This window comes from Lagenorhynchus albirostris, chromosome 14 (genome assembly GCF_949774975.1).
Source record: "Lagenorhynchus albirostris chromosome 14, mLagAlb1.1, whole genome shotgun sequence".
Lineage (NCBI taxonomy): Eukaryota > Metazoa > Chordata > Mammalia > Artiodactyla > Delphinidae > Lagenorhynchus > Lagenorhynchus albirostris.
This window is the reverse complement of record NC_083108.1, coordinates 237,137-264,751: the sequence shown is the minus strand read 5'-3', so window position 1 is coordinate 264,751 and position 27,615 is coordinate 237,137. Positions and strand designations below refer to the sequence as shown.

The window sequence follows — 27,615 nt, the reverse complement described above, 5'->3', positions numbered from 1 at the left end:
CAGCAAGAACATTTCTACCAATTAATCCTGAATCTGACATGCACATAAAAAGGTACTACAGTTAATTATAATGAAAAATTGGAACAGTTTAAATATAAATTATTACGGGATTGGCTACATTTTGTTAAATTCATACAACTGCTATGTCTGTTAGAAAGATGGTGTATATCTATGTATCTACAAGGAGTCAAAAATATGATGCTAGGGGCTTCCCTGGTGGCGCAGTGGTTGAGAGTCCGCCTGCCGATGCAGGGGACACGGGTTCGTGCCCCGGTCCGGGAAGATCCCACATGCCGTGGGGCGGCTGGGCCCGTGAGCCATGGCCGCTGAGCCTGCACGTCCGGAGCCTGTGCTCCGCAACGGGAGAGGCCACGACAGCGAGAGACCCGCGTACCGAAAAAAAAAAAAAAAAAAGATGCTAGGCTAAAATAATCTCTACAGTATGTGTATTATGACCCTGTTTATGTGAAACTATATCCAACTAGTTGTATCTACAGCAAGGGGTGTGGAGGGGGGCTCACCAAACTGCTAACAATGGTCACCTCAGGGCGGTGAAGTTATTTCCATGTTGTTTGAATTTTCTTTTACAAATACGTTATAAACAGAAAAAACATCTTTTAAAACAAAAGTTTCACAAAGGGTTTAATGACATAGGATATGTTTATGATACGTAAGGATTTCAAAAAGAATCCAAATTGTTAGTATACTATGGGCTTGAATACATAAAAAGTACATATGACTCTCAAATAAATAAGGGAAGAGGAGAATGCAAAATTCCATCCGTGTAAACTCTCACGGTTTATACGCAAGGTGTTCTGTGGGGCAGTGAGAGAATGAAATCACCATCTGATGTTCTCCCCTCCCTCCCAGAGGCCCAACTGGAGGGGAAGTTGCAGACCCAGCGACATGGGTGGAGTGAGCCACGTCCAGGACACGGCGAGGCCCGGGCTGCCCGGCAGCGCCTGCACAGAGTGGCCAGCTTCTCCAGGACAAGCTCTTTCTGGGCGGTGGGCGGCTCTGGCTTTGTTTGCTTTTTAATGAGCTACATCAGCACATTCTCTCCCCCCATCCACTCCCACTCCAGGGGTGAACACCGGCTTCAGGCATTTTGTTTTCTGCATGTTCCCACGGTAGAGCAGTGGCAGAGTTTTTGCCCTTTTTCACAGTTGGAAAAAAAAAAAGGAAATTCTCCGAACACACGAACTTCCAGGAATCAGTGACAATTAAAACAGCAAATGTGTCTCGTGAAAAAGACCCCAGAGCAGAGGGGTGGTTAACTGCAGGTTCTCCTCACACACTTGTTCCTATATGTGTGGGCGCATAGATGAAGCTAATTCAGCCAAACTACATCTTTACCCTGCCCTCAACACCCAGCCTCAAAACCTTAGGCAGCATCTGAGGAAAGAGAGTAAAACGGGGAGAGAAACAGAGAGATTCGGCTGCGGCAGCTAAACTGTTAGACCCGCTGAGCGCTTCCTGCTAAGCAGTAAGCCACCAACGTAAGAGCCAAACACGCCTCCTGCTAATTAATGACGAATCCAAGGAAAGCCTTTATAAGCAGAATTTGCAGGCCTGATACTTTTAAGAGTCTGCCAGTGTCTATAACCAAATTTTCAATGATTCTATACGTTTTACTTTGAAGAACTTCCCTTAATTACTTTTTCCGGCAACACGCTTAAGTGACATCACAAGCAAATACCCCTACCTCCCCACCCTGCCCCAGTCATGCAACTTTCTGATAAGTCAAAAGTTTTAAAATGTGTCTTCCTCATTCTAGAAACCCCAAAGAATGCTAGAATGCCAAGAGCAGTTAACAGACACATGTAAATGAGCAATATTTACGCTTATTTTAAAAGTAAATAGTTGAGAGCGCTCTAATTGTGCTGGAAATCTTTTGGTATAATTGTCTTCAACAAGCCTCCTCGACACCCTGGGAGGCCCCTTACCCCAGGGACAGAAAGCAACTGAAATTCCATCAGGGTTCCTCCCCTGGTCCTGGGCTGGGACCTGGGGGTAAAGGGCATCTCTTAAGTGATGAGAACACAGGGGTTGCTAGTATTGGGAGGGTTTATTTGATGGGTAAGTGGTGACAAGTGAGTGTCTGCACTTCCTGTTTATTCTGCTAAAAATAGACTCCCAGCTCCTTTGCTGGTCTCCTCCTGCATTCCCTCTGACTTGGGCCGGTTTCCCCAGTGTTCCTGCAAGCTCGGGGAGGACAGGAGTATGCAGGGGATGGAGAGGATCTGTGGTCCAGGTTCCCCCACTGTGACTACTTCATCCTGGTAACGGCTCTTCTTCTTCCCTTAAATGGGCAAAGCATTAAAGTGAAAGGCATAATGACATCTTTTATTCACCCAAGGGAAAAACCCCACAGCTGGTAACAGTAGCCAGCCCAGGACAGAGGACTGACAAAGTCTACTAAACGCAGAAGGAAAGAAGTCTGCAGATGTGAAGGCCAAAGGCGTGGTTCTCTGCCCCCTGTGGACACAAATGCCCCTGACTGGGTCCCAGGAGGGCAAAATCCCAGTCATCGCTGGCCTGTTGTCTGAGCGCCCAAATGCAGACTATCTACAGCTGGGTTCTTAACTCTGCGTCCCAAGAACCCTCAGCAATCTGATGAGGTCTGGGAACTCCTCCTCAGAATAATGTTCTTAAATGCATAAACTAAGAGACATGGGATGACAAAAGAAAGAAATTACTTTGAAGGCAATGATCAAAGCAAGTGTGGGATACAACACTACATATGCTTTCTCACTAATGCATTCAATAACAATCTGCACTATTTAAAACTAATGATTACTGTAAATGATATTCAAGATCTCTGGCTGATATGATCACATGATATGAAAATGCTATCTGTGATTTCTACTGGTAACAATGTTGCAGGTCCTGCTAATTTTACTGTGCCTGCCACTGACATTCCCAATGAGTTCAAGGATGGCAGCCAGGGAAGCCCCTTGGGAGCCACTTGGGTGTCCTGAGCGCTGCCTTGAGTCCCAAAGCCCGTGCGTCAGGACAGCAGGTGGTGCTTACAGCTGAGGCCACAGCGAAGAACAGAAAGTCCCTATTACCAGGGGAAAAGACGATCTAAAAAAAAAAACTGTACAAATAAATGAGTTAAAAAGTCAAAGTATTCACACGGATTGAGGATGGCTGAAGTTTGGAAATAAAGGCTGGAGACGAGCCCAGATGACTTCACTCAGGGCCAGACTCAGATCCAGGAGAGTCTGGTTTGGATCTCATACTTTTAATTTTTAACAACTTTACTGGGATATAATTTACATCCCATAAAGTTCACCCATTTAAAGAGTATAATTCAATGGTTATTAGTATATCTACAGAGCTGTGCAACCGGCACCACTATCGAATTTCAGAATATTTCCATGATCCAGCAAAGAAACCCTGTACCTCCCACCCTCATGAATGTGCCTTCTGTCTCTACAGACTGCCCATTCTAGACTTTTCACATACAGTTGATTCTCGTTATTCACAGTAGTTACGTTTCACAGAGTCTCCATGAACACTGCATTACTGAACACTGAACCACAGCTGCCAGGAAATACAGGGTCCTGTGAGCCTCTGATCACAACGTTTTCATCCACCGGGCAATAAACTTGCATTAGTGTGTTTCTGGTTGAGACGCCTGATTTCATATATACTATTGATTCACTAACATCAAACACGTGGCCAAGAGCGTTTTCTAAGTAAAGCGCATCCCATGCACCCCGGGCTCAGAGAGGCCCTACAGCACTCTGGCGCTACGCTTGGGGCAATGTTAAACAGTGAGATCACACGCACACACAGGAGAATTCTGGGATGACGGTAGAGACGGGAGCACAGGGACACCCCCCACCTGGACAACAATGGCAGGACCTGTCTGGGGTAACTAATTTGGAAATATGAGGCCTGTTGAAGGCTCACGACTTCAAGGGGAAGAACTAGAAGGTTACTGCCCTCAACTCTGGTTCATTCAGGTCTTAGCACCCACCCATCGCACCCCCAGCCACACAGCAGGCAGCTCTGCATGTGTGTCTAGAGCAGCTTGCAGGAGCCAGGGTGGGCAAAGAGGACTCTGCCCTGCAAATACCAGGAATCTGTGCTCTGATGCCGACTGCTGCGTCTGATCGCAAAGGTGCAGCCAGAGGCAGGTGACCATTGTCGTCACACTTTCCCCCACTGTTGCAAACCCCTCCCCAAGAAGCTGAAGTGACCTGAAGGGGATTTCAAAAGTGAGTGCCCTTTTATCCCCCCTTTTTCTCTTTTCCCCTTTCATGAACCAGACATTAAAGACTAGGACATTGAAAAACAACTGCGAAAACCAGAAAGTGACTGTGCGTGCCCAAGGAAGTCTCAGAAAAGACCTCAGAAGTTATTAATTTTACACCTCATGCTGATGGCTTAGCAGAGAAAACCTACAACAATAATTTTAAAAAACCAAAAAAACAAAAACAAAAAAAACCCCCCGAGCAAACCCTGGGGGAGGGGTAGAATCTGATTTCCAGAGTTGCCATGTTATTAGATTAAAATGTCCAGTGTTCAACAAAAAATCACAAGGCATACAAAGAAATAAGAGAGAATGGCCCATTCACAGGAGAAAATAATTCAACCGAATCTGTCCCTGAAAAGACTTAATGGCAGATATATTAGACAAAGACTTTAAAACAGCAGTCCTAAAAATGCTCAAAGAACTTTAGGAATATGTGGAGAAAGTAAAGAAAAAGTATGAACAAAATGGAAATATCAATAAATATACAGAAAACCTAAGAATAAACCAAAAAGAAATCCTGGAGCTGAAAAGTACAATAACTGAACTGAAAGATGCCCTCGAGGGATTCAAAGGCAGATCTGAGCAGGTAGAAGAAAGAATCAGTGAACTTGAAGATAGGGAAATGTAAATTATCAAGGCTGAGGACTAGAAAGCAAAAGATTGGGAGGGGGAAAAGAAAATACCCTAAGGGGCCTGTGGTACACCATCAAGAGGACCAACATATGTATTATGGGAGTCCCAGAAGAGGAAGAGAGATAGAAAAGAGCAGACTATCTGAAGAAGAATGGCTGAAAACTTTCCAAATTTGAATAAAGACATGAATATAAAATTCAAGAAGCACAGCAAATTCCAAATAAGATGAACTCAAAAAGACCCACATTGAGACAAATTTTAATCAAACTTTCAAAAGCCAAGAACAAATAGAGAATCTTGAAAGCAGCAAGAGAGAAGCAAAATCATCACGTGCAGGCCATCCTCAATAAGATTATCTGCACATTTCTCATCAGAAACTTTGGAGGCAAGTAGACAAAGGGCAATGTATTGAAAACGTGGAAAGAAAAAACCCTGTCAATGAATAATCCTATACCCGGTAAAGCTGTTCTTCAAAAGTGAGGGAGAAATCAAGACATTTCAACATATACAAAAGCTGAGGGAGTTCATTACCACTAGACCTGCCCTGCAAAAAATGCTCAAGGGAGTCCTGCTGATGAAATGAGAGGACAGTAGACAGAATTTCAAAGCCAACTGGAGAAATAAAGATCTCTATAAAATTAAATATATGGGTAATTATAAATGCTATAGTATTGTAACAACGTTTTAGACTGGACTTTTTTTTTTTTTGTGGCTATACGCGGGCCTCTCACTGCTGCGGCCCCTCCCATTGCAGAGCACAGGCTCCAGACGTGCAGGCCCAGCAGCCATGGCTCACGGGCCCAGCCGCTCCGCGGCATGTGGGATCCTCCCAGACCGGGGCACGAACCCGTGTCCCCTGCAGCGGCAGGCGGACTCTCAACCACTGTGCCATCAGGGAAGCCCCAGACTGGACTTTTTGTTTTCTACATGGTTCAAAACATTAACACATCTTTAAAAAAAGAAAACAATTATAAGTGTAAAGCCAATATTAAGGTAACTTTGATTTGTAACTCCAAATCTTCTTTTCTACATAATTTAGGAGTCTAATGCACTTAAAAGAATTATTAATTTACGTCTGGGGGCACACAATGTAAAAAGATGTAATTTTGTGACATCAAAAACAAAAGTAGTAGGGATAGAGCTGTAAAAGAACAGAGTTTCTGTATGTTACTAAAGGTAAGATGGTATGAATTCAAATTACAGTGTTATAACTTTAGGATGTTAAATGTAATTATCACGGTAGCCAAAAAGAAAATAGCTGTATAATATACACAAAAGGAAATGAGAAGTGAAGTTAAACATTTCACAACCAATAAAACCCACAAAAGAAGACAGGATTACAGAAAATGAGTAACATAAAAGACAGTCTTATATGTTACTATAAGACATATACTAAACAAATAGCACAATGGCAGAAGTAAGCCCCTCTTATCAGTAATCACCTTATATGAAAACAGATTAAACTCTTCAATCAAAAGACAGAGATTGGCAGAACGGATAAAAACATATGTTCCACCCATAGGCTGTCTGCAAGAGACTCACCTCAGACCCAAGGACACAAACAGGTTGAAAGTGAAAAGATGAAAAATGATATTCTATGCAAAGAGTAATCAAAATAGAGCAGGGGTAGCTATACTTACATCAAATAAAATGGATGTTAAATCAGAAAAGATTACAAGAGACAAAGTATAACACTATATACTAATAAAAGGTTCATACAGCAAGAAGATATAACAACTATAAACATTTATAAACCAAATGACAGATCATCAAAATATATGAAGCAAAGCCTGACAGAACTGAAGAAACAGTTCTACAAGAATAGTTGGAGACTGAAATACCCGTCTCACAATAATGGATACAAAAGCCAGACAGAAGATAACTAAGGAAATAGAGGACTTAATACAATAAACCAAATAGATCTGACACACACGGAACACTCCACCAAACAACGACCACATACACAGTCTTCTCAAGTGCACATGGGACATCTTCCAGGACAGACCATATGTTAGGCCACAATGTAAGTCACAGAAGATTTAAAAAAGACATCATACAAAGAATCTTCTCTGTTTACAATGGGATGAAGTTACAAACCAAACAGAAAACTGGAAAATTCACAAAACTGTGGAAAGTAAACAACACACCTTTAAACAACCAATGGGTCAAAGAGGAACTCACATGGGAAGAAAGAAAATACTTAAAGACAAATGAAAATGAAAATAAACATACCAAAACTTATGGGATGCAGCAAAAGTAGTGCTAAGGGTAAATTTATAGCTATAATGTTTGCATTAAAAACCAAGAAAAGCCTCAAATCAACAACCTAACTTACAACTTAAGGAACTAGAAAAATAAGAACAAACTAAACTGAAAGCTAGCAGAAGGAAGGAAAGAGTAGAGCAAAAATAAAAGAAATGGAGTATAGAGAAACAGTAGAACACATCATTGAAACTAAATGTTGGTTCTTCAAAAAGATCAAGAAAATCAGCAAATCTTTAGCTAGATAAACTAAGAAAAAAGAGTGAAGACTCAAATTACTAAAATAAGAAATGACAGTGGAGACATTACTACCATTTCTACAGAAATAAAGATTATAAGAGAGTACTATAAACAATTTTACACCAACAAATTGGATAACCCTGATGAAATGGACAAATTCCTAGAAATACAAAACCTACCAAGACTAAGTCAAGAAGAAACAGAAAATCTAAATAGACCTATAACTAGTAATGAGATTGAATAAGTAACCAAAAATCTCCCAACAAACAAAAGCTCTGGACCTGATGGCTTCAGTGGTGAATTCTACCAAACATTTAAAGAAGAACTAATACCAATCCTTCTCAAACTTTCCCCAAAACTGAAGAGGAGTGAACACTTCCCACCTCATTGTAGGAGGCCAGCATACCTCTGTTGCCAAAGCCAGACAAAGATACCACAAGAGAAGAAAATTACAGACCAACATTCCTTATGAACATTGATGCAAAAATACTCAACAAAATATTAGGATACAGAATTCAGCAGCAAAGTAAAAGGATTGTACACCATGACCTAGTGGGATTTTTTCCTGCAATTCAAGGATGGTTAAACACAAAAATCAATCAATCAACAACATGAAGGGAGAAAAAAATCACATGATCATCTCAAATGATGCAGAAAAAGCATCTGACAAAATTCAACATCCTTTCATTATAAAAACACTTCACAAAATCAGAAATAGAAGGAAACTACCTCCAGATAATAAACTATATGTGAAAAACCCACAGCAGACATATACTCAATGGTGAAAGACTGAAAGCTTTTCCTCTAAAATCAGGAAGAAGGCATAGATGCCTGCTTTCACCACTTCTATTCAACAAAGCACAGGAAGTCTAGCCATAGCAATTAGGCAACAGAAAGAAATAAAAGGCATCCAAACTGAAAAGGAAGAAGTAAAATAATCTCTGTTTACAGATGATATGACCTTATATGCAGAAAATCCTAAAGATTCCACAGAGAAGCTGTTAGATCTAATAAATGAATTCATCAAAGTAGCAAGATTCAAAGTCAACACATAAAATCAGTGGCATTTCTATTTATAAGCAAGGAACAATCTGAAAAGGATATTACAATAACAATTCCAGTTATAAGAGCATCAAAATTTATAAAATATTTAGAAATTAACAACCAAGGAGGTGAAAGTCTTATACAATGAAACCTTAAAACACTACTGAAAAAAATTAAAGACATAAATAAATGGAAATATATCCTATGTTCATGGATTGGACGACTTAATATTGTTATAATGCCAAGATTACCCAAAACAATCTTACAGATTCAAAGTGATCCCTATCAAAATCCCAATGCTATTTTTTTTCTTGCAGGAATAGAAAAACCATCCTAAAATTCATATGAAATCTCAAAGGACTCTGAGTAGCCAAAACAATCTTAAAAAAGAGACTAAAACTGGAGGACTCACACTTCCTGATTCTAAAACTTACTACAAAGCTACAGTAATCAAAACAGTGTGATACTGAGATAAAGACAGACATAGAGACTGATGGGATAGAATAGAGAGCCTGGAAATAGACGCTCACATATAGTCAAATGATTTTTTACAAGGGTGACAGGACCACTAAATGTTTAAAGGACACTCTTTTCAACAAATGGTGTTGGAAAATAGGATATCCACATGCAAAAGCATAAAGTTGAACCCTTACCTAACATCGTACACAAAAATTAACTCAAAATGGATCAAGAACCTACACTGAAGACCTAAAACTATAAAACTCTTACAAGAATACGTAGGACAAATGTCTTATGACTTTGGATTTGGCAATGATTTCTTGGATATGAGACCACGGGCACAGGTAACAAAAGAAAAATTAGACAAATTGGACCTTGGGAAAAATTTAAAATTTTGTACATCAAAAGACACAATCCACAGAGTAAAAGGCAACCCACAGAATGGGAGAAAATGTTTGCAAATAATATATCTGATGAGGGATCAATATCCAGATGAATACAGAACTCCTAAAACTCAACAACCAAAAACAAACAACCTAGTACAAAATGGGCAAAAGACTTGAATAGACATTTCTCCAAAGAATACATATGAATGGCCATTAGGCAAGTGAAAAGATGCTGAACACCACTAGTAATCAAGGAAACACTAATCAAAACTACAATGAGCTACCACCTCACACCCATCAGGATGGCTATTATCCAAAAACCAGAAAGCAATGAGTGCTGGTGTGGATGTGGGGAAACTGGAACCGTTACACACTGTTGGTGGGGACGTAAAATGGAACAGCCACTGTGGGAAACAGCATGCGGGTTCCTCAAAAAGAATCAAAAATAGAATTACCACGTGACCCAGAAATTCCACTTCTGGGTTTATACTCAAAGAGGGTCTCAAAGAGATATCTGTCACTCATGTTCACAGCAGCATTATTCACGATAGCGTAAATGTGGATGAAACTCACGTGTTCATCAACGGATGAGTGGATAAGCACAATGTGGTATCATCATAGAATGGAAGGAGGACTAAATCGTGACACAGGCTACAACATGGATGAGCCTGAAGGACGTGATGCTCAGTGACATGAGCTAGCACAAAAGGACAAATCTTGTATGACTTCACTTACAGGAGGTACTCAGAGTTGTCAAAATCCTAGAGACGGAGAGCGGAGTGGTGGTTGCCGGGTTTGGGGGAGGGGAAATGGGGAGTTACTGTTTAAAAGTCAGAGTGGTTCAGTTTTACAAGATGAAAAGGGGACGGATGGCGGCGGCTGCACAGCGCTGTGAATGTATTTAACGCCACTGAGCTGAACACTTAAGAATGGCTATGATGCTAAATTTTATGTTGTATGTATTTTAATACAATTTCACAAAACAAAGCAGTACAAAAATGTGGAAAATGTGGCATTAAATAGACCATGAAAAGCACGCTTGTTCACAGCGTGAGCTGAAACAAGCAGGCAGAGCAGTGCCTACTTAGCCTCGTCTGGAACATGCGTTGGCAACCTGTGCACGTCTGCAAACGATTGTGAAAGGGCCCCGCGTACTGATGTTGGGTTACAAACAAACTGGACTGAGTTCACAAACACAGAATCTGCACAGGGTGAGGACAGATCATAAATGGAATCCTATAACCCATGGCTGTTTCATCCACTTGGCATTCTTTCCCATCCATACTGCAGTCTGGACCCTTTAGTACTTTGTTCCTTTTTATGGCTGAATAATATCTCATTGGATGTATATACCACATTCTGTTTATCTATTCATCCACCACGGAAACATGTGTTCCATATCCTAGTATTTTGCTGAGGGGTTTTTACATCTATATTCATAAGGGGTGTTGGTCTGTAGTTTTACTGTGGTGTCTTTGTGTGGTTTGGGGAGGGGATTAGTAAGTGGCAAACAAATTCATTTTCCTAAACATCACTGTGGGTCTATTTCAACATCTATTAGAAGAATGACTCTTCATTTGTGATGGTCAAACAATTTCCTCTTACAATACACATCAATGTACAGAAAGTTATTAAGTAAACTACAGACCAGGTGTGGTTACAGTAAGATCATGAGAATGGCATTACTGTGACCCAAATCTCAGGACCCACGCTGTAGGAAAAGGACATGGGACTTGAGTGTCACCTCCAGAGGAACCTCATCTCTGCCCCACCCGTGACAGACAGCCCCTCTCACACGGTTAGCGAGTCCTTCCTGAACACGCAGGACGCCAGGATGACTCCTGCTTGCCGCCGTCCACAGAAACACAACTGCCCTCGCCTCTCCCCCTGGGATGCAGTCTTTACAGTTGGACTCCATTGAGGAGAGTGAGAGGAGAGCCCCAGTCTCCCCAGTGATGGAGCGAGGGGCCAGGCTTTGGGACCATCAGGAACATTTTCCTCTCGAAGCCTGACAATAACCTGAGGTAGGTTCTCCCCCTGTACAGATGAGAACATTAGGGTGAGGGGTCGTAGAGCCAGCGAGAAAGTGCTGGGGGCAGGGTATGAATGCGGCTCCCTGCCGTCACCTAACAGAGAAAGGCAGGGGCTGGAGGCGAAGCCTGCACCCTTACAACACAGGACGGCTAGAAACCCTAAGGCAGCTAGTTAAACTCTGGGCTGTTCCTCTGAGGCCAAGGGAAAGAGAAAAAGAAAATAATAAAGACAGGGGGCAGGGCCTGAGCCAGCAAGCTGAGCAGCAAAGCCATCCGAGCGACCCGCGGAAGCTGGTACATCCCCGCCTGCGGCTTCCCGCCTCACCTGAGCTTCGGTGACTCGACAGCACAGGCCGCCAAGTGTCCCTAGGGCTGCCCTCACAAAGGGCACGAGTGCCTGTGGCGGTGCTCCCAACGCAGCAGTACAGAGACGCCTGCTGCCTACACAGGTGGCAGAGCCCGCGTGCACATCCGTCACTCACAGGGCTTCACACCCACTACTCACCCTTCCGCACCCTGTGAGACAACGCCGCGACCTGGGATGGCCAGGGCACAGCTGTGTACGTGGGATCTGGACCACGCGCCAGCCCTGGGAGCAACTGATGATACAACACAGAGAGAGCAGAATAGAGACAAGGGGATGGGGGCGGGGGGGGGACACAGGCCAATTGAGACCAGGCCTCGCCGAGAGGGTGGACGGACGAGAAGAGGCACCCAAACGACGTGAGGAGCGGCAGGCTCCCTGCGGCCCCAGCCGCTCCACAGGAGAGCGAAAGCCAGTTCCCCCAGGCCACCGTGAGGAAGTGACAGCTGTGTTGACTTTCGGTACCATCAGCAGGACACCCAGGCTAAACCAGGGCTGCAGACGCACAGCTTTCTGATCTAGTGCCAGGGAACCAGCCCGAAGTGAGGTCAGCAGATCCCCTGCCGTTCCCTGCCACACACTCCCTTCCAACTCCACAGACGAGAGGACAGCAGCAGCCAGTGTTCAGAGCACGGGCTGCCGGCCAGCACGCTCTGAGCACTCGGCATGTGCGGCCTCCCAACCTCGGGACGGCTTGGCGGGCGAGCACGCTTCGAACGCCGTCATGCAAAGGGCGGGACTCGGGCGGAGGAGAGAGAGCCAGGCACCTGGGCCCGCACTTCGGCCTCCTGCAGTCTCACGCTTACCAAGCCTGGCTCCGGCTCCCGCAGCCTGGAGGGCGCCCCAACCAGCACGCTGTGCTGCGGCTTCTAGTGTCCGTGAAGCTGCCCCACTGCCCCAGAGGCTAAGACCGTTCTCTCTCCTGCGCTACGCCGGAAGTCCACAACGGCGAGTACGGTGTCCCCACCGCCATGCTGCTCCCCCGGGGTGGTCAGCACTTGCTGCGGGCACAGAGGTCTGCTCAGGGAAGGAGGGACGGTCGTGACCAGGGCAATCATAAGGTGCCTCTTTCTTTAACCTCAGGCCTCGCCTGCAGGTGGCTCTTTTCTTCAGTACGTTATGTAGAATGTTAGGGTTCTCCCAAGTTCAGAGACAATGAAACAAATCTAACACGCAGCTCTGAGAAGTGACTCCACAGCAGGGTGCCCCACCTTTCAGCCGTTAATCTGTGTTAGTGACTTATTCTCACATAAAATGGTATTGTTCTTACTTACAGCAAAGCTAGGCCTTCAGAGCTAAAAGTTAACTAAAGTTATAATCTAAAGCTAACATTTTTTTCAACCCTAAGAAGACAGTGGAAAACATATACTAACAACCTTAAGTTTCACTCTTGGGTTACTGGCTAATGCATCCAGTTAAAATACTGAAAATATCGAGATTATTTTTCCTCGGTATTTACAAATCATAAGTCAACACGATTTCAGGTGGAAAATGCAGCTTAAATATTGTTAAGCCTTTCTAAGAAATTAACGTCGACCAAACAGATGTTAATTTCTTTAGTCTCCCACCAAAGGCTAGAAAGCAGAATAACATGGTTCTGAAATTACAGACAAAATAGAAAACTGTATTTATTTCTTAAACGAGTGCCAAGCAAGAGCACGAGCTCAGCCTCCTCGGTACCTCGTTTCTGGATGAAGACCCTGAGCAGGGGGTTTGCGCTGGAGACCGCTTTGCAGAAGTTGTCATCGTTGTTGATGGGCAGCAGGTCGCCATGCACGTCCGCGTAGCCGATGGTCACCTCGGTGTTGGAGATGTGATGGGTGTGCACAACCAGCTTGTAGAAGTCTTCGAACTTTCCAGGCTTTTGTCGGTCCAAGGAGAACCTTCGGAACTCGGCTCCAAACTACAACGAAATAGACAGCGGGTCCGCGGACAGCAGGGAAAGGGCAGCAGCGCTGTGGCTCGTTCGCCTGACAAAGGAGCACTTACAGGGCCTCCAGGAGGCCTGGGACACAGCTGCGAACGGCACCCCAGTCCTTGGGGCTATGCGAGCCCTGAGGGGAGGGACCGGCTCGCTTGAGTGCAGGACAGGCGCTGGAGCTCAGTTTGTGGGGAACCCTCACCTCCTCTGAGGACGCTGGGGCGCATCTCCAGGCCCAGGCAACAGCACAAGCCCGGGGCAGCCTTAGACACACTCAAAGGTGGGAGGGAAGCAAAGGCCAGCTGCAACTTCTGCACTCTTTCCTAAGGGCAATGGGAAGTCCTGGAACAATTGTAATATTAAGGAAGGAAACGACTTGATATGATTTGCATTTTTAAAAAGACCAAACGGCTGCACTTCAAAAGGATCAGATGCTTCACAAATCTCTGGGGCAGGAGCATGGGTTCTGGACTGGCCAAAAGGACAGAGCAGGTCTTTTCAAAAGAGATGCTATTCACTCTCCTGTTGTAGGAAACATGCAGGGCCCACCTCCTTCCTGTCAGCCCCTGGCTCTGGCTCAGATGCCCACAGAGTTGCCTGCAGACCTCCAGGCCACCTGCCAGGGGAGGACCCTGGGTCAGCTCCCATAGGCCGACTGTCCCGCGATTTCAGGAGAGGACCCTGGGTCAGCTCCCATGGCCGGACTGTCCAGTGATCTCAGGAGAGGACCCTGGGTCAGCTCCCATGGCCGACTGTCCCACGATCTCAGGAGAGGACCCTGGGTCAGCTCCCATGGGCCGACTGTCCCGCGATCTCAGGAGAGGACCCTGGGTCAGCTCCCATGGCCGACTGTCCCGCGATCTCAGGAGAGGACCCTGGGTCAGCTCCCATGGCCGGACTGTCCCGCGATCTCAGGAGAGGACCCTGGGTCAGCTCCCATGGCCGGACTGTCCCGCGATCTCAGGAGAGGACCCTGGGTCAGCTCCCATGGCCGGACCGTCCCGCGATCTCAGGACACCGCCTGTTTGTTTGGCCTGGGGCTGCTGGCTTAGGACATGCTGTTGTCCCGCACTTGCCAAAGGGACCTTTATTCATCAGGCAGGACAGATTCTGTGCCCTTGTACATAATTGACAACTAATTATATTGGTTCCAAAATACGCAAAAATGAAATGTCTAATGTTTACACAAACTAATAGTTACATCATCTAGACATTATGCCAACTACTCAAGGGCAATGCGACTCAAACCATACAGGTGTGAGTGGTTCTGAACTTTGGGGAGGCATCAGAGTCACCTGGAGGACCCCAGAGTTCTGGAATTGCCTGATTTGGAATGCAGCCCAGGAATGTGCATTTTAACAAGTTCCCAGGAGAAGCTGATGGTGCTGGTCTGCAAAGCACACAGACAAAACCACAGGTTTAAAGGGTTAGTCTTCAGACCTCAACCTCCACAGATCTTTTAGAAACAGAGCCTCAGATCCCATTTCCCTTTTAAAAAGCAAAGGACAACACCCATCCTGCACTGCCCCAGGAACGAAAAACTTCAAGTTTGGGAAAACCACCTTCAATGGCTAATCCAAACTGAAGCCTGGCTCCGCAAGCCAGGGCCCAGGGGAGCACTCTCCTTCATCCCCTGCTGCTGCCAGAGATGCCTCCCCTTGAGACGGGGTCCCTCTCCCCTTTACTTAAAAGACAAGCCCCATTCTCCTTCTCAGTATTTTCTCCAAGCGCTCACAAGAGCAGGCTCACAGTGAGCAGGGCGCACCCCACGCTTTACACACAGGGGAGACACCCCGGCCGGCAAAACTTCCAGACACAAGAGACGAGCAGACAACACAAGGTTAATGGGATTCTTCATCATCAGTTATCCAGTCACATCACGAATGTTTATTTCAACAGCGGTCAACCACCATCCTTCCAGTCTCATATATCTCACACATGCTGACTTCCAGAGCAATTAGTTTTCATCAGTCTATGCCTTATTCACTAAATACACAAGAAGAGCTTCATCATGTCTAATGAAACCGGGTATTTTTGACTTTTATATATAATTCCCAGTTGAATATTCCCCCAAACTGGACACAACACACTCACTTTCATCCAAAGGACACCAGGGAACTCTCATTCTTCTCCCTCACGCTAGACTTATGCCGCATCCTGCAACTTAAGTAATGAGGAACAGCATGCATTAAATAAGTCAGTTCTGCAATGTTTTAGTCCTAACTGCACTTGGTAATTAATTTCAGATGAAGTTTCATTTGTTTCTCAGTTCTTTTAATAATTTTCCTCAAAGTACATGTTAATTTGAAGTGCAAATGAGTTCTGGCTTTTTCCTGACAGAAAGTCTGATTTCTGTTGGATAAAGAGGCTGGCTTTGTCAGTCCAACTATATGTTGAATATGCTTTATATGCTGAATGAGTTCCACAGTTGGGCAAAGAGAGGTGTGAAATGATAAAAGCATTTTTTTCACACTTTCTTTTATTGTGGCAAAATATACATAACATTCACCCTCTTAACCATTCTTAAGTGTACAGTTCCGTGGCATTAAGTACATTCACACTGTTTTACAACCATCACCACCGTCCATCCGCCGTAACTCTTTATCTTGTAAAACTGAAAGCCTATACCCGTCAAGCAATAACTACACATCTCCCTGCCCCCCAGACCCTGGCAACCACCACTGTGCTTCCACTGTGCTTCCTCTCTCCCTCCCTCTCTCTCTCTCCCTCCCTCTCTCTCTCTCTCTCCCCCTCTCTCTCTCTCTCCCTCTCTCTCTCTCTCTCTCTATACACACACACACACACACACACACACACACACACACACATATATGCATATAATTCTTTATCAGATACATGCTTTGTAAACATTTTCTCCCATTCTGTCTTTTACTCCGTGGATCTGGGTCCTTTAAGTAACCAGGGTGCTGGGAGGGAAAGCTGGACTTTTTTTTTTTTTTTTTTTTAAAGCTGGACTTTTGATACAGTTCTGTAACTTACTTCCTAACCTAGGTCAGGCACATTTAAGGCAAGTTTTTCTTAAAACTTTCCTTAGTAAGTATTGAACTTCATTTGAAATTGTTAATGGAGTGAGCCATTTTATGGGTCTGATTATCGGATAATAGGTGAAGCTCTGCGGTCACCCTTTCGTGAGTCCTGCCGTGGGAACACAGTCCAGTGAGATGCTAAACACCTTAAAGGGGTGGTGAGTCTCCAGTGAAATTCACTGTTGGTTCAGGCATTTCATAGGGATCCCTCTACCCTAATGCAGTGGTCTCCAAATGTCACATATCCCCTCAAGAATTTTGGAAAACCTACCACTATGAAGAGGATAATATACTTTTAAGTTGGCATCTAAATTCTTCATAATAAAAATAAATAGTTGCAAAGGATATAATTTCCAGCATGCTGTAAATATTTCATTTAAAAATATTTTATCATATGATCTTTTAAATATAGTCAGTGAACTCTAAATGCCATAGTGATTTGATACTACTGTCACGCATTTTAAAATAGAATGAACAAGCTCTTTTATAACAATCAGAAATTCAACAAGGATGAGAAACCCCTGCTCACCACTAGAGAAAAGGAAGCCCATGCACCGCAACGAAGACCCAACGCAGCCAAAAAAAAAAAAAAGAAAGAAATTCAACAAGGTTCCTTTTTCTCTTTGATCTCGTTTCCATTACACTGCTCCAAGAGAATTTAACCCCGATATTTTATCCTCATAATTTATGCTTGATTACCCTATCACTCTTCTCTACAACAAAGTTAGATAAATTGAAATTAAACATTTTCCCCAAGGCCATAAGGCTCTCTTTGTGAAAAGTATTTCCAAGTTGTTTCTAATGGGTGTAGAGTTTTAGTTTTGAAAAATGGAAAATGTTCTGGAGTGGATGCACAACAATGTGAATGTAATTAACACTACTAAAGTGTACAATAAAAAATGGCTGAGACGGTAAACTTTATGTATGTGTATTTTATCACATTTATAAATCAAGTAATATAAAATAAACAAAAATAGATTTTTACAGTAAAAAAGTTTCTAGATTGAGTCATTACAATTATTAAATCAAGTTGAACACATTTATAAAACTTGACAAATAATTATTAGCCTTCCAAAGTAAACATTTAAAAAATCTTTTAACAGAAAGTATTTATTGCTAAATGAGGCAAGGGTAGCATCGATTCATCTGCTGTTTCTTGTTGTTGTGGTGTTGGCACTGAGAAGCCTTTTCACATGAAGCAGGAGATAGGCACAAAGATGCTCAGCCCTGTGAGTCTCGCCAAGTTTTGGGCCAGAAGTAACCACAGAGCAGCCTATCATTAGAATTATTTCAGACAAACTATTCGCTGACAATTCAATTAGGACCACTTTCAAGTCTTTTGAAAACAAAGAATTGGAAAATACTTGACTTGGAAGATTTATTGCCCAGTCATTAGAGCCATTCACTTTTTCAATTTCTGGTAACTATACCAAGAATTATACGACAACGAATTGTGCCGGCTAATTCCTTCATTTAGAGGCAACCTGTCTGATCTGATAGAACAGGGAAGTAAAAATATAAAATTAGTACCACATGCCAATATTTTTAAAAAATAAAATAGTTTTGTCATAGTAAAATTGGACCCTTACCTAACATCATTACAAAGATTAACTCGAAATGGATCCATGACCTAAATGTAAGGCCTAAAACTATAAAATTCTTAGACAAAAACATAGGGCAAAAGTTTCAGTCCATGAGGTTTGATAATGAGTTCTCGATATGACACCAAAGGCACAGGTAACAGAATTAAAAACATAGACATTGGACTTCTTAAAAACTAAATTCTGTGCATCAAAGGACAGTATCCACAGAGTAAAAAGGCTTTAAACAGTGATAAATACAGTCGTACCTCTGTATCAGCAGAATCCTAAGAAGCCCAAGTCCCTTATAAAATGCCACACTGTATGCATATAACCTACGCACATGCCCCACCCCCACACTTTAAATCAACTCTAGATGACATATAATACCTAATACAATGTAAACACTAGGTAAATAGTTGTTAATACAATGTAAATAGTGGCCAGTGCACGCCAAATTCAAGTTTTACTTTTTGAAAATTTCTGTAACTTTTATTCTGAATATTTTCTATCCACAGTTGGTTGAATCCAGGGATGCAGAACCTGTGGACACTGAGGGTCCACTGTATTCAGAATATATACAGAATTCCTAAGCAAAATGTTATTCAGCCTTAAAGAGGAAAATTCTGGCATCTGCTACAGCATGGGGCCTTGAGGACACTATGCTCGATGAAATAAGTCAGCCATAAAGGACGATACTGTAGGACTCCACTATATGAGGTACTCAGAGTCGTCAGAATCATAGAAAGTCCCATGGTGGTAGCCATGCGCTTAGGAGGAGGGGAAAATGGTTAGTTATTGTTTAATGGGTATAGAGTTTCAATTTTATAAGATAAAAAGAGTTACGGGGATGAATGGTGATGGCTGCACAATAATGTGAATGTATTTAATATCACTAAATGTAAAAATGATTAAGATGGCAAATTTTATATTCTGTGTATTTTTAAAATTTATTTATTTATTTGTTTATTTATTTAGTTAGTTTTGGCTGCGTTGGGTCTTCATTGCTGCACGCAGGCTTTCTCTAGCTGCGGCGAGTGGGGGGGAGACGCTTCATCGTGGTGCGAGGACTTCTCATTGCGGTTGCTTCTCTTGCTGCAGAGCATGGGCTCTAGGCGTGCGGGCTTCAGTAGTTGTGGCACCCGGGCTCATGGGCTTAGTTGCTCCGTGGCATGTGGGATCTTCCCGGACCAGGGCTCAAACCCGTGTCCCCTGCATTGGCAGGCAGACACTCAACCACTGCGCCACCAGGGAAGTCCCTGTTCTGTGCATTTTAACACAAATTAAAAAAAAAAAAGATCTAGGGTTCCTTGTCAAAATGGCTAATTCTAGATATGAGTCAAAAACTTTATATGACCCCGTGAATCTCATCCTTCTAAGAAGCAAGGAATTATCAAAGACTGTTAGGGTCATATCAAAAGGACTCAGGAACTAGTTTGAATGATCTCCCGACAGCTGAAGATGGGACATTTGTGCATTTATCATCTATAAGGATAATAACTGCTATGGATTGGAACACATCCAATACACATAAATAATGCATATTTGTTTATAATGAGAACCAAAATTTTGTTTATTTGTTTATAATGAGAACCAAAATTTTATTTTTTACTTTTTGGAGGGTGCCAGGGAACCAACCTACTACTTTGAAATAAGTAAATAAAAGGAAAGAATCAAGCACTTTCCCCAAAGAAACAACATTAATTATTGGGAAATTAACAGATGTAACAACTCCTTATTTCCCAAAGCTTGCAGATAAATAAACTGTCATTCCATTATTATCTTGATAATATTTATTGAATTTGACAGCTGACCCCACCTGTTATTCCCACAATAGGACAGTAAAAATGGGGGAGGGGGTTCACCTCTTTAAATTTTTTAGTTATCTCAAATATGAAATAATTAAGTCAGTAATCAAAAATGAATCGGCCTCTAAATGAAATGTACTTTTATCTCCTTTAAAAATATTACATAAATAATAAAATGATCATTATAATTAGAAAACAAAGATTTACCTACACATCTATTTTGACCCTCTTTCCCTTCAGGAAGAAGGGATACTTCTGACAAATGCTTGTTGAATGAATAACACCTAGAACTTAGTTGCTACAAAAGTAATATGCTATTGAGTACACTATGTTACTGATAAAGTCCTTTGTCAACAAGAAGCTTTTCCTTGGTCAAGAAGCAAGGAGACAAAAAAGAGTGGTAGAAACCCAAGATAGCTAAGAGCTGGGGAAGTACAAGTTATTTGTTGTTCTAAATGAATCTTGAAGTACTTCTAGAGCAGTGGAGTCATGATCTGCAAAACTCTGTTCCTCCATAAAAGCAATGAGAACCCTGGCAAAGGTCGTGAAAAGTCAACTTTTTGAGAATTCTGGAAATTAACCAAAGGTTTGCAAGCAATAATCCACGGTGCATTTATTCCAGAAAAGCAGCTGAATCTCGGAACAGCAAGTTTTACGGTGTTTGAACTTCCCCTGTTCCTCAGCTTTGAAAACAAGCAGCCAAATAGCTTTACAGGGGGCAGAACCGGCTTGGAGCTCACCCAAAAGCCCCATACTTAGAGAACTGTCATCTTTAAACGTGTCTCACAAGTCCCTGGAAAAGCCCTGTTCACAGGGCTTGTCTCTATGTGACCTGAGTCAGAGATCACTCATCGGGAAAAGCCCTTTCCTCAGGACATTTGTTGAGAACAACCAGCAGCAACTGTTTAATGATTAAAGATTATAAAATAAAAGTTCCAGTTTTAAATGGAATTTTTACAACATGAAGGAAATTATATTCTTTCTAACTATATTTATTACAAGAAAACTTAGATGTAAACTTCAAAATATGTTATCTGTTCTATAGAGGTAATTCTCAAAATTCTTTTAGGGGGTTGTAACATATGAAGATTACTGCATTAGTGTATAGGAATCTCTACAAAAGTACCTGAGTCAAGTACCAGCTGGGACAAACACAATAAAAAGAAATGCTGGGGATTCCCACCTGTTAGGATGACTACTGTCAAGAAACAGAAAACAAGTAGTCGTGAGGATATGGGGAAAGTGGAACCCTTGTGCACTGTTGTTAGCAATGTAAAATGATACATCCACTGTAGAAAATAGTATGGAGGTTCCTCAAAAAATTAAGAATTACCATACGGCCCAGCAATTCAAATTCTGAGTATACCTCCAAAATAACTGAAAGCAGGGTCTCAAAGAGATATTTGTACACTCACGTTCATAGCAGCATTATTCACAACAGGTTAAATGTAGAACCAACCCAAGTTTCTATCAACAGATGAATGAATAAGCAAAATGTGCTCTATCCATGCAATGGAATGTCATTCAGCCTTAAAAAAGGCAGGCAATTCTGGCATATGCTACAACATGGACGAACCTGGGAGACAGTATGCTCAGTGAAATGAGCCAGTCACAGGAAGACTAACACTGTATGACTCCACTTGCATGATGTACTTAGAGTTATCACAAGCACAGAGACAGAAAGTAGAACGGTAATGGCAGGGGTTGGGGGAGGGGGAAACTGGAAGTTACTGTTTTTTCTTTTTTTGAAGGGAGGTCACTTAGTACACCTTCTTATTTGTTGTTGTTGTTTTTTGGCTGCGCCATGCGTCATGCAGGATCTTAGTTTCCCAAGCAGGAATTGAGCCCGTGCCCCCTGCCCTAATCACTGGACCGCCAGGGAATTCCCAGAAGTTATTGTTTAACAGGTATAAAGTTTCAGTTTAACAAGATGAAAAGAGTTACGAGGATAAATACTGGCATGATTGCACAACAATGTGAATGCATTTAATACCATTAAACTGTACACCTAAAAATGGCTAAGATGGTAAATTTTATGTTATGTGTATTTTACTACAATAGAAAAATGGAGGAAAATTTTTAAAATGCTGGGGAATGAGGTATCCATAGAAGGCTTTGATAAGCTCTGATATATTCCTGGAAATATAAGGGCGCATTCATGTGCAGGACTGTGTGCATGGTCAGGAAAGACATGAGAAGGTTGTAATCTCTCATATCTGGCTGACTTTGAGATTCTGTGCAATCAGGAAGTGAAGGTTAAAGCAAAGTTGTAAGCTACTGAAGTGTTGACTGTGTGCCCCAATACGTGCCCCTTTTGGTACGTATAACCAAAAGGACTGGAAACTTACTGGTTAAAATCACTTGAGGAAATCTGTGTCCTATCATCAGATGACCATGAAGCTAACTAAGCAGAGCTTCAGTGGTCATCACATAAGAGAAAGAATACACTTTTTTACAGCATTAGTCCAGGAAAAGTCACTCAACAAACCAACAGCAGCAACAACCACAAACCCCTGAGGGAAGAGTCTGGCTTTCAGAGTTATCATGTCATGTTATTTAAAATGTTTAGTTTTCAACAAAATTATGAGATATACAAAGAAATAGGAAAAAATGGCCAGAGTTAAATAAAACAGTCAATGCAAACTGTCCCTGAGGGTGCCCAGAAGTTGCACTTACTAGACAAAGATTTTTAGATAAGCTACTATAAATATGTTCAAATTAAAGGAAACCATGTATAAAGACTAAAGGAAACCATAAAACAATGTCTCACCACTAGAAAATAATAGAGACTAAAATCATTTTTTAAAAAAGAACCAAACAGAAATTCTAGAGTTGAAAATTATAATAACTGAAATGAAAAATTCCCTAGAGGGACTCAGTAGTAGATTAGAGGTGGCAGAGAAAGAACCAGCAAACTTGAAGATAGGTCAATTTAGAGTATCCAGTCTGAGAAGCAAAAGAAAAAGGAATGAAGGAAAATGAACAGAGCCTCAGAGACATACTATCTGTGCCATACTATCAAGCATACCAAGAAACACATCTTGGAGAAATCCTAGAGGAGAAGAGAGAGAGAGAAAAAGGCGAAAGGATATCTGAAGAGATAGTGGCCCCAAACTTCCCAAATCTGATGAAAAAGTTTAATCTACATACCCAAAAGTCCAACAAATTACAAGTAGAATAAACTCAGTGAGACCCACATCTAGATGCATCATAGTCAAACTACCAAACTCAAAACCAAACAGAGAATCTTGAAAGCAGCAAGAGAATAACAATTTGTCATGTCCGAATGATCCTCAATAAATTAACAACTGACTTCTCATCAGAAACCACGGAGGCTAAAATGCTGCGGAATGACATGTTCCAACTTGTGGGTGGAAAAAAGAATGTCAACCAAGAATTCTATATCCAGCAAAACTATCCTTCAAAATGAAGGAGAAATGAGACATTCTTAAATAAACAAAAACTGGGAGAATTTGTCACTAGCAGAACTGCCTTACAAAATACTAAAGCCATCCTTTAGGCTGACATGAAAGGACACTCTACATTAACTTAAATTCACATGATGAAATAAAGAGCACTGTTAAAAGTAACTACATAGGGAAAAAAATAACTACATAGGTATGTACAAATGTGTTGTTGTTTGCTTGTAACTTTTTCTTCTCTCTGATTAAAAGACAAGTGCAAGGACTTCCCTGGTGGCGCAGCGGTTAAGAATCCGCCTGCCAGCCTCTTCAATAAGTGGTGCTGGGAAAACTGGACAGCTACATGTAAAAGAATGAGATTAGAACACTCCCTAGCACCATACACAAAAATAAACTCAAAATGGATTAAAGACTTAAATGTAAGGCCAGAAACTATGAAACTCTTAGAGGAAAACATAGGCAGAACACTCTATGACATAAATTACAGCAAGATCCTTTTTGACCCACCTCCCAGAGAAATGGAAATAAAAACAAAAATAAACAAATGGGACCTAATGAAACTTCAAAGCTTTTGCACAGCAAAGGAAACCATAAACAAGACCAAAAGACAACCCTCAGAATGGGAGAAAATATTTGCAAATGAAGCAACTGACAAAGGATTAATCTCCAAACTTTGCAAGCAGCTCAATAACAAAACAAACAACCCAATCCAAAAATGGGCAGAAGACCTAAATAGACATTTCTTCAAAGAAGATATACCGATTGGCAACAACCACATGAAAGGATGCTCAACATCATTCATCATTAGAGAAATGCAAATCAAAACTACAATGAGGTATCACCTCACACCAGTCAGGATGGCCATCATCAAAAAATCTAGAAACAATAAATGCTGGAGAGGGTGTGGAGAAAAGGGAACACTCTTACACCGCTGATGGGAATGTGAATTGGTACAGCCACTATGGAGAACAGTATGGAGGTTCCTTAATAAACTACAAATAGAAGTACCATATGACCCAGCAATCCCACTACTGGGCATATACCCTGAGAAAACCATAATTCAAAGAGTCATGTACCAAAATGTTCATTGCAGCTCTATTTACAATAGCCAGGAGAAGGAAACAACCTAAGTGTCCATCATCGGATGAATGGATAAAGAAGATGTGGCACATATATACAATGGAGTATTACTCAGCCATAAAAAGAGACGAAATTGAGTTATTTGTAGTGAGGTGGATGGACCTAGAGACTGTCATACAGAGTGAAGTAAGTCAGAAAGAGAAAGACAAATACCGTATGCTAACACATATATATGGAATCTAAGAAAAAAAAATGTCATGAAGAGCCTAGGGGTAAGACAGGAATAAAGACACAGACCTACTAGAGAATGGACTTGAGGATACGGGGTGGGGGAAGGGTAAGCTGGGACTAAGTCAGAGAGTGGCATGAACATATATACACTACCAAACGTAAGGTAGATAGCTAGTGGGAAGCAGCCGCATAGCACAGGGAGATCAGCTCGGTGCTTTGTGACCACCTAGAGGGGTGGGATAGGGAGGGTGGGAGGGAGGGAGACGCAAGAGGGAGGGGATATGGGAACATATGTATAGGTATAACTGATTCACTCTGTTATAAAGCAGAAACTAACACACCATTGTAAAGCAATTATACTCCAATAAAGATGTAAAAAATAAAAATAAAAAATTTGAAACCAAAAAAACGATGAATGTTGGAAACTTCAATATTCCACTTTCATTACAAAATAAAACTAGACAGAAGATCAAAAAGGAAATAGAGGACAATACTAGACCTAACAGTCTATACAATATGACACCAAACAACTATGGAATGCACATTCTTCTCAAGTGAACATAGAACATTCTCCAGGATGGACCACATTTTAGACCCTAAAACAAGTCTTAATAAATTTAAAAGGATTGAAATTATACAAAAATATGTCTTCCAACCAGAATGGAATGAAATTAGAAATCAATAATAGAAGGAAATTGGGGAAATTCACAAATATGTGGAAATTAAACAACACACTCCTAAATAACCAATGGGTTAAAGAAGAAATCACAAGGGATATTAGCAAATACAGAGAGATTGAAGAAAATGAAAACATACCATAGCAAAATTTATGGTAATCAGCTAAAGCAGTGCTTAGAGGAAATTCACAGCTATAAACACCCATAGTAATAGAAGAAGAAAGATATCAAAACAATAACCTAAATTACCACCATTAGAAACTAAAAAAGCACAAAAAGAACCCAGTGCAAGCAGAAAGTAAGAAATTATAGAGATTAGAACAGAATGAATGTGATAGAGAATAGAAAAAATATAGAAAATAACAAAACCAACACTTGGTTCTTTGAAAAGATCAAAGATCAACAAAAGTGACAAATCTTTAAGTAGGTGGACCAAGAAAAAAAGAAGATTCAAACTACTAAAATCAGGAGTGAAAGAGGAAACATTACTATTGAGCTTAAGGAATTAAGAAGGATCATAGGCATCCCAGTAGTAACAATCACACCTAACACCCAAGAAACTCCTTGAAGAATCGACTGGTCCTAGAACTGGTACACAAAATACATAAGATGAGCCTAGGAAATTTTATAACACCAGAAAGTAAGAAAGTGCTGAAAACAGAAACAAAACACATCATCATGGAGGTATGTCAAAGGAAACAGGAACCAACTGAAAAAGCTCCCAATTGCTGAAGCTGGAACCATATGAGCAACAAGATCAATAAAGTATATTGGATTATAACTCAGCATACAAAATAAATGTCCATGTGTCCATAATGACATAATAAATGGTGAATAAATAAATGGGAGAGAAGAGACAGATCTCCCATGCAGGAGAACACCAAATAATTTACGTAGATACACCAACTTCAAGGAGGTAGAACATAACTCCTTAAGTGTAGGCTGCACACAGAGTTCATTCCAAAGAATACAGTATGGAAAGGGAGAGAAAGAGTAACTTTAAGTGGAGCAATCTGGCAAACATTCTCAGCCAGGTCATCAAGGTCAACATCGACAGTGATAAGCCATGTTGACGGCATGTGCCCTTGATGTGGTGTGATGAAAATGACACTTCCTATAACCCCAGTATAATCACGAGAAACACAGCAGGCAAATCCCAACTGAAGGATAATCCACAAAGGATCTGACCATTACTCCTTCAAAGTGCTGAGGTCGCTGCTTGAGCTGCTACAACAAAATACCGTAGACTGGGCAGTTTAAACGACAAATATTTCTTCCTCACAGTTCTGGAGGCTGGGAAGTCCAGAATCAAGGTGCTGGCAGATTCAGTATCTGGTGAGAGCTCTCTTCCTCATTTGCTGATGGCCGCCTTCTTACTGTGTGTCCTCACATGATGGAGAGCTCATGCATCTTTTCCTCTTTTTATAAGGACATTAATTCCATCATGAGGCTTCTACCCTGATAACCTAATCTAACCCTAATTACCTCCCAAAGGCCTCATACCTCCAAATACCTACAGTCAAATTGGGGATTAGGGTTTCAACATATGAACTGAATTCAACATTCAATTCATAGAGGTAATAAAAAACAATTAAAGTCAGAGAAATTGTCATGGTCAAGAGGAGCCTAAGGAGACATCACACAAATATGATGTGGTATCCTGTACAGGATTTTGAAACATTAGGCTAAAAAGAATACTAGGTGAGAACTAAGGAAAAATAAAGTATGTATTTCATTTAAATGTATCAATATTTACAGACTATAACAAATGTACCATTAGATTTTATTTTATTAACATTAGACGTTAATAACAGAGGAAACTAGATGTGGCACATATATGGAAACTCTCTGTACTATCTTTGCAACTTCTCTGTAAATCTAAAGCTGTCCTAAAATTAAAAGTTTATTTTTTAAAAGTATGACAAGGGAATACTACTAATAACTGTGTGTCAACAAATTTGATAACCGAGATGAAAAGGACAAATTGCTAGAAATACACAGATTACCAAAACTGACTCGAGAATAAATAGACAATCTGATTAAACTTATTGCAAGGTATTTATTTAATTTTCAAACTGCCCACAAAGAAAAGCCAATGCCCATATGGCTTCACTGGAGAATTCTAGTAAACATTTAAAAAAATAATACCAATCCTTCACAA

The 27,615-nt window shown here is 41.5% G+C and overlaps 1 protein-coding gene across 1 annotated transcript in view; it reads right to left on the bottom strand.

Moving 5' to 3' along the window:
- The window catches only part of PARD6G (par-6 family cell polarity regulator gamma), a 106,368-nt gene that overhangs the window by 56,533 nt on the left and 22,220 nt on the right, over positions 1-27,615 (bottom strand). The window contains exon 2 of the mRNA XM_060122086.1: positions 13,369-13,591. Within this exon, the coding sequence (XP_059978069.1) occupies positions 13,369-13,591 (223 nt within the window). The remainder of the gene's footprint in view (positions 1-13,368; positions 13,592-27,615) is intronic.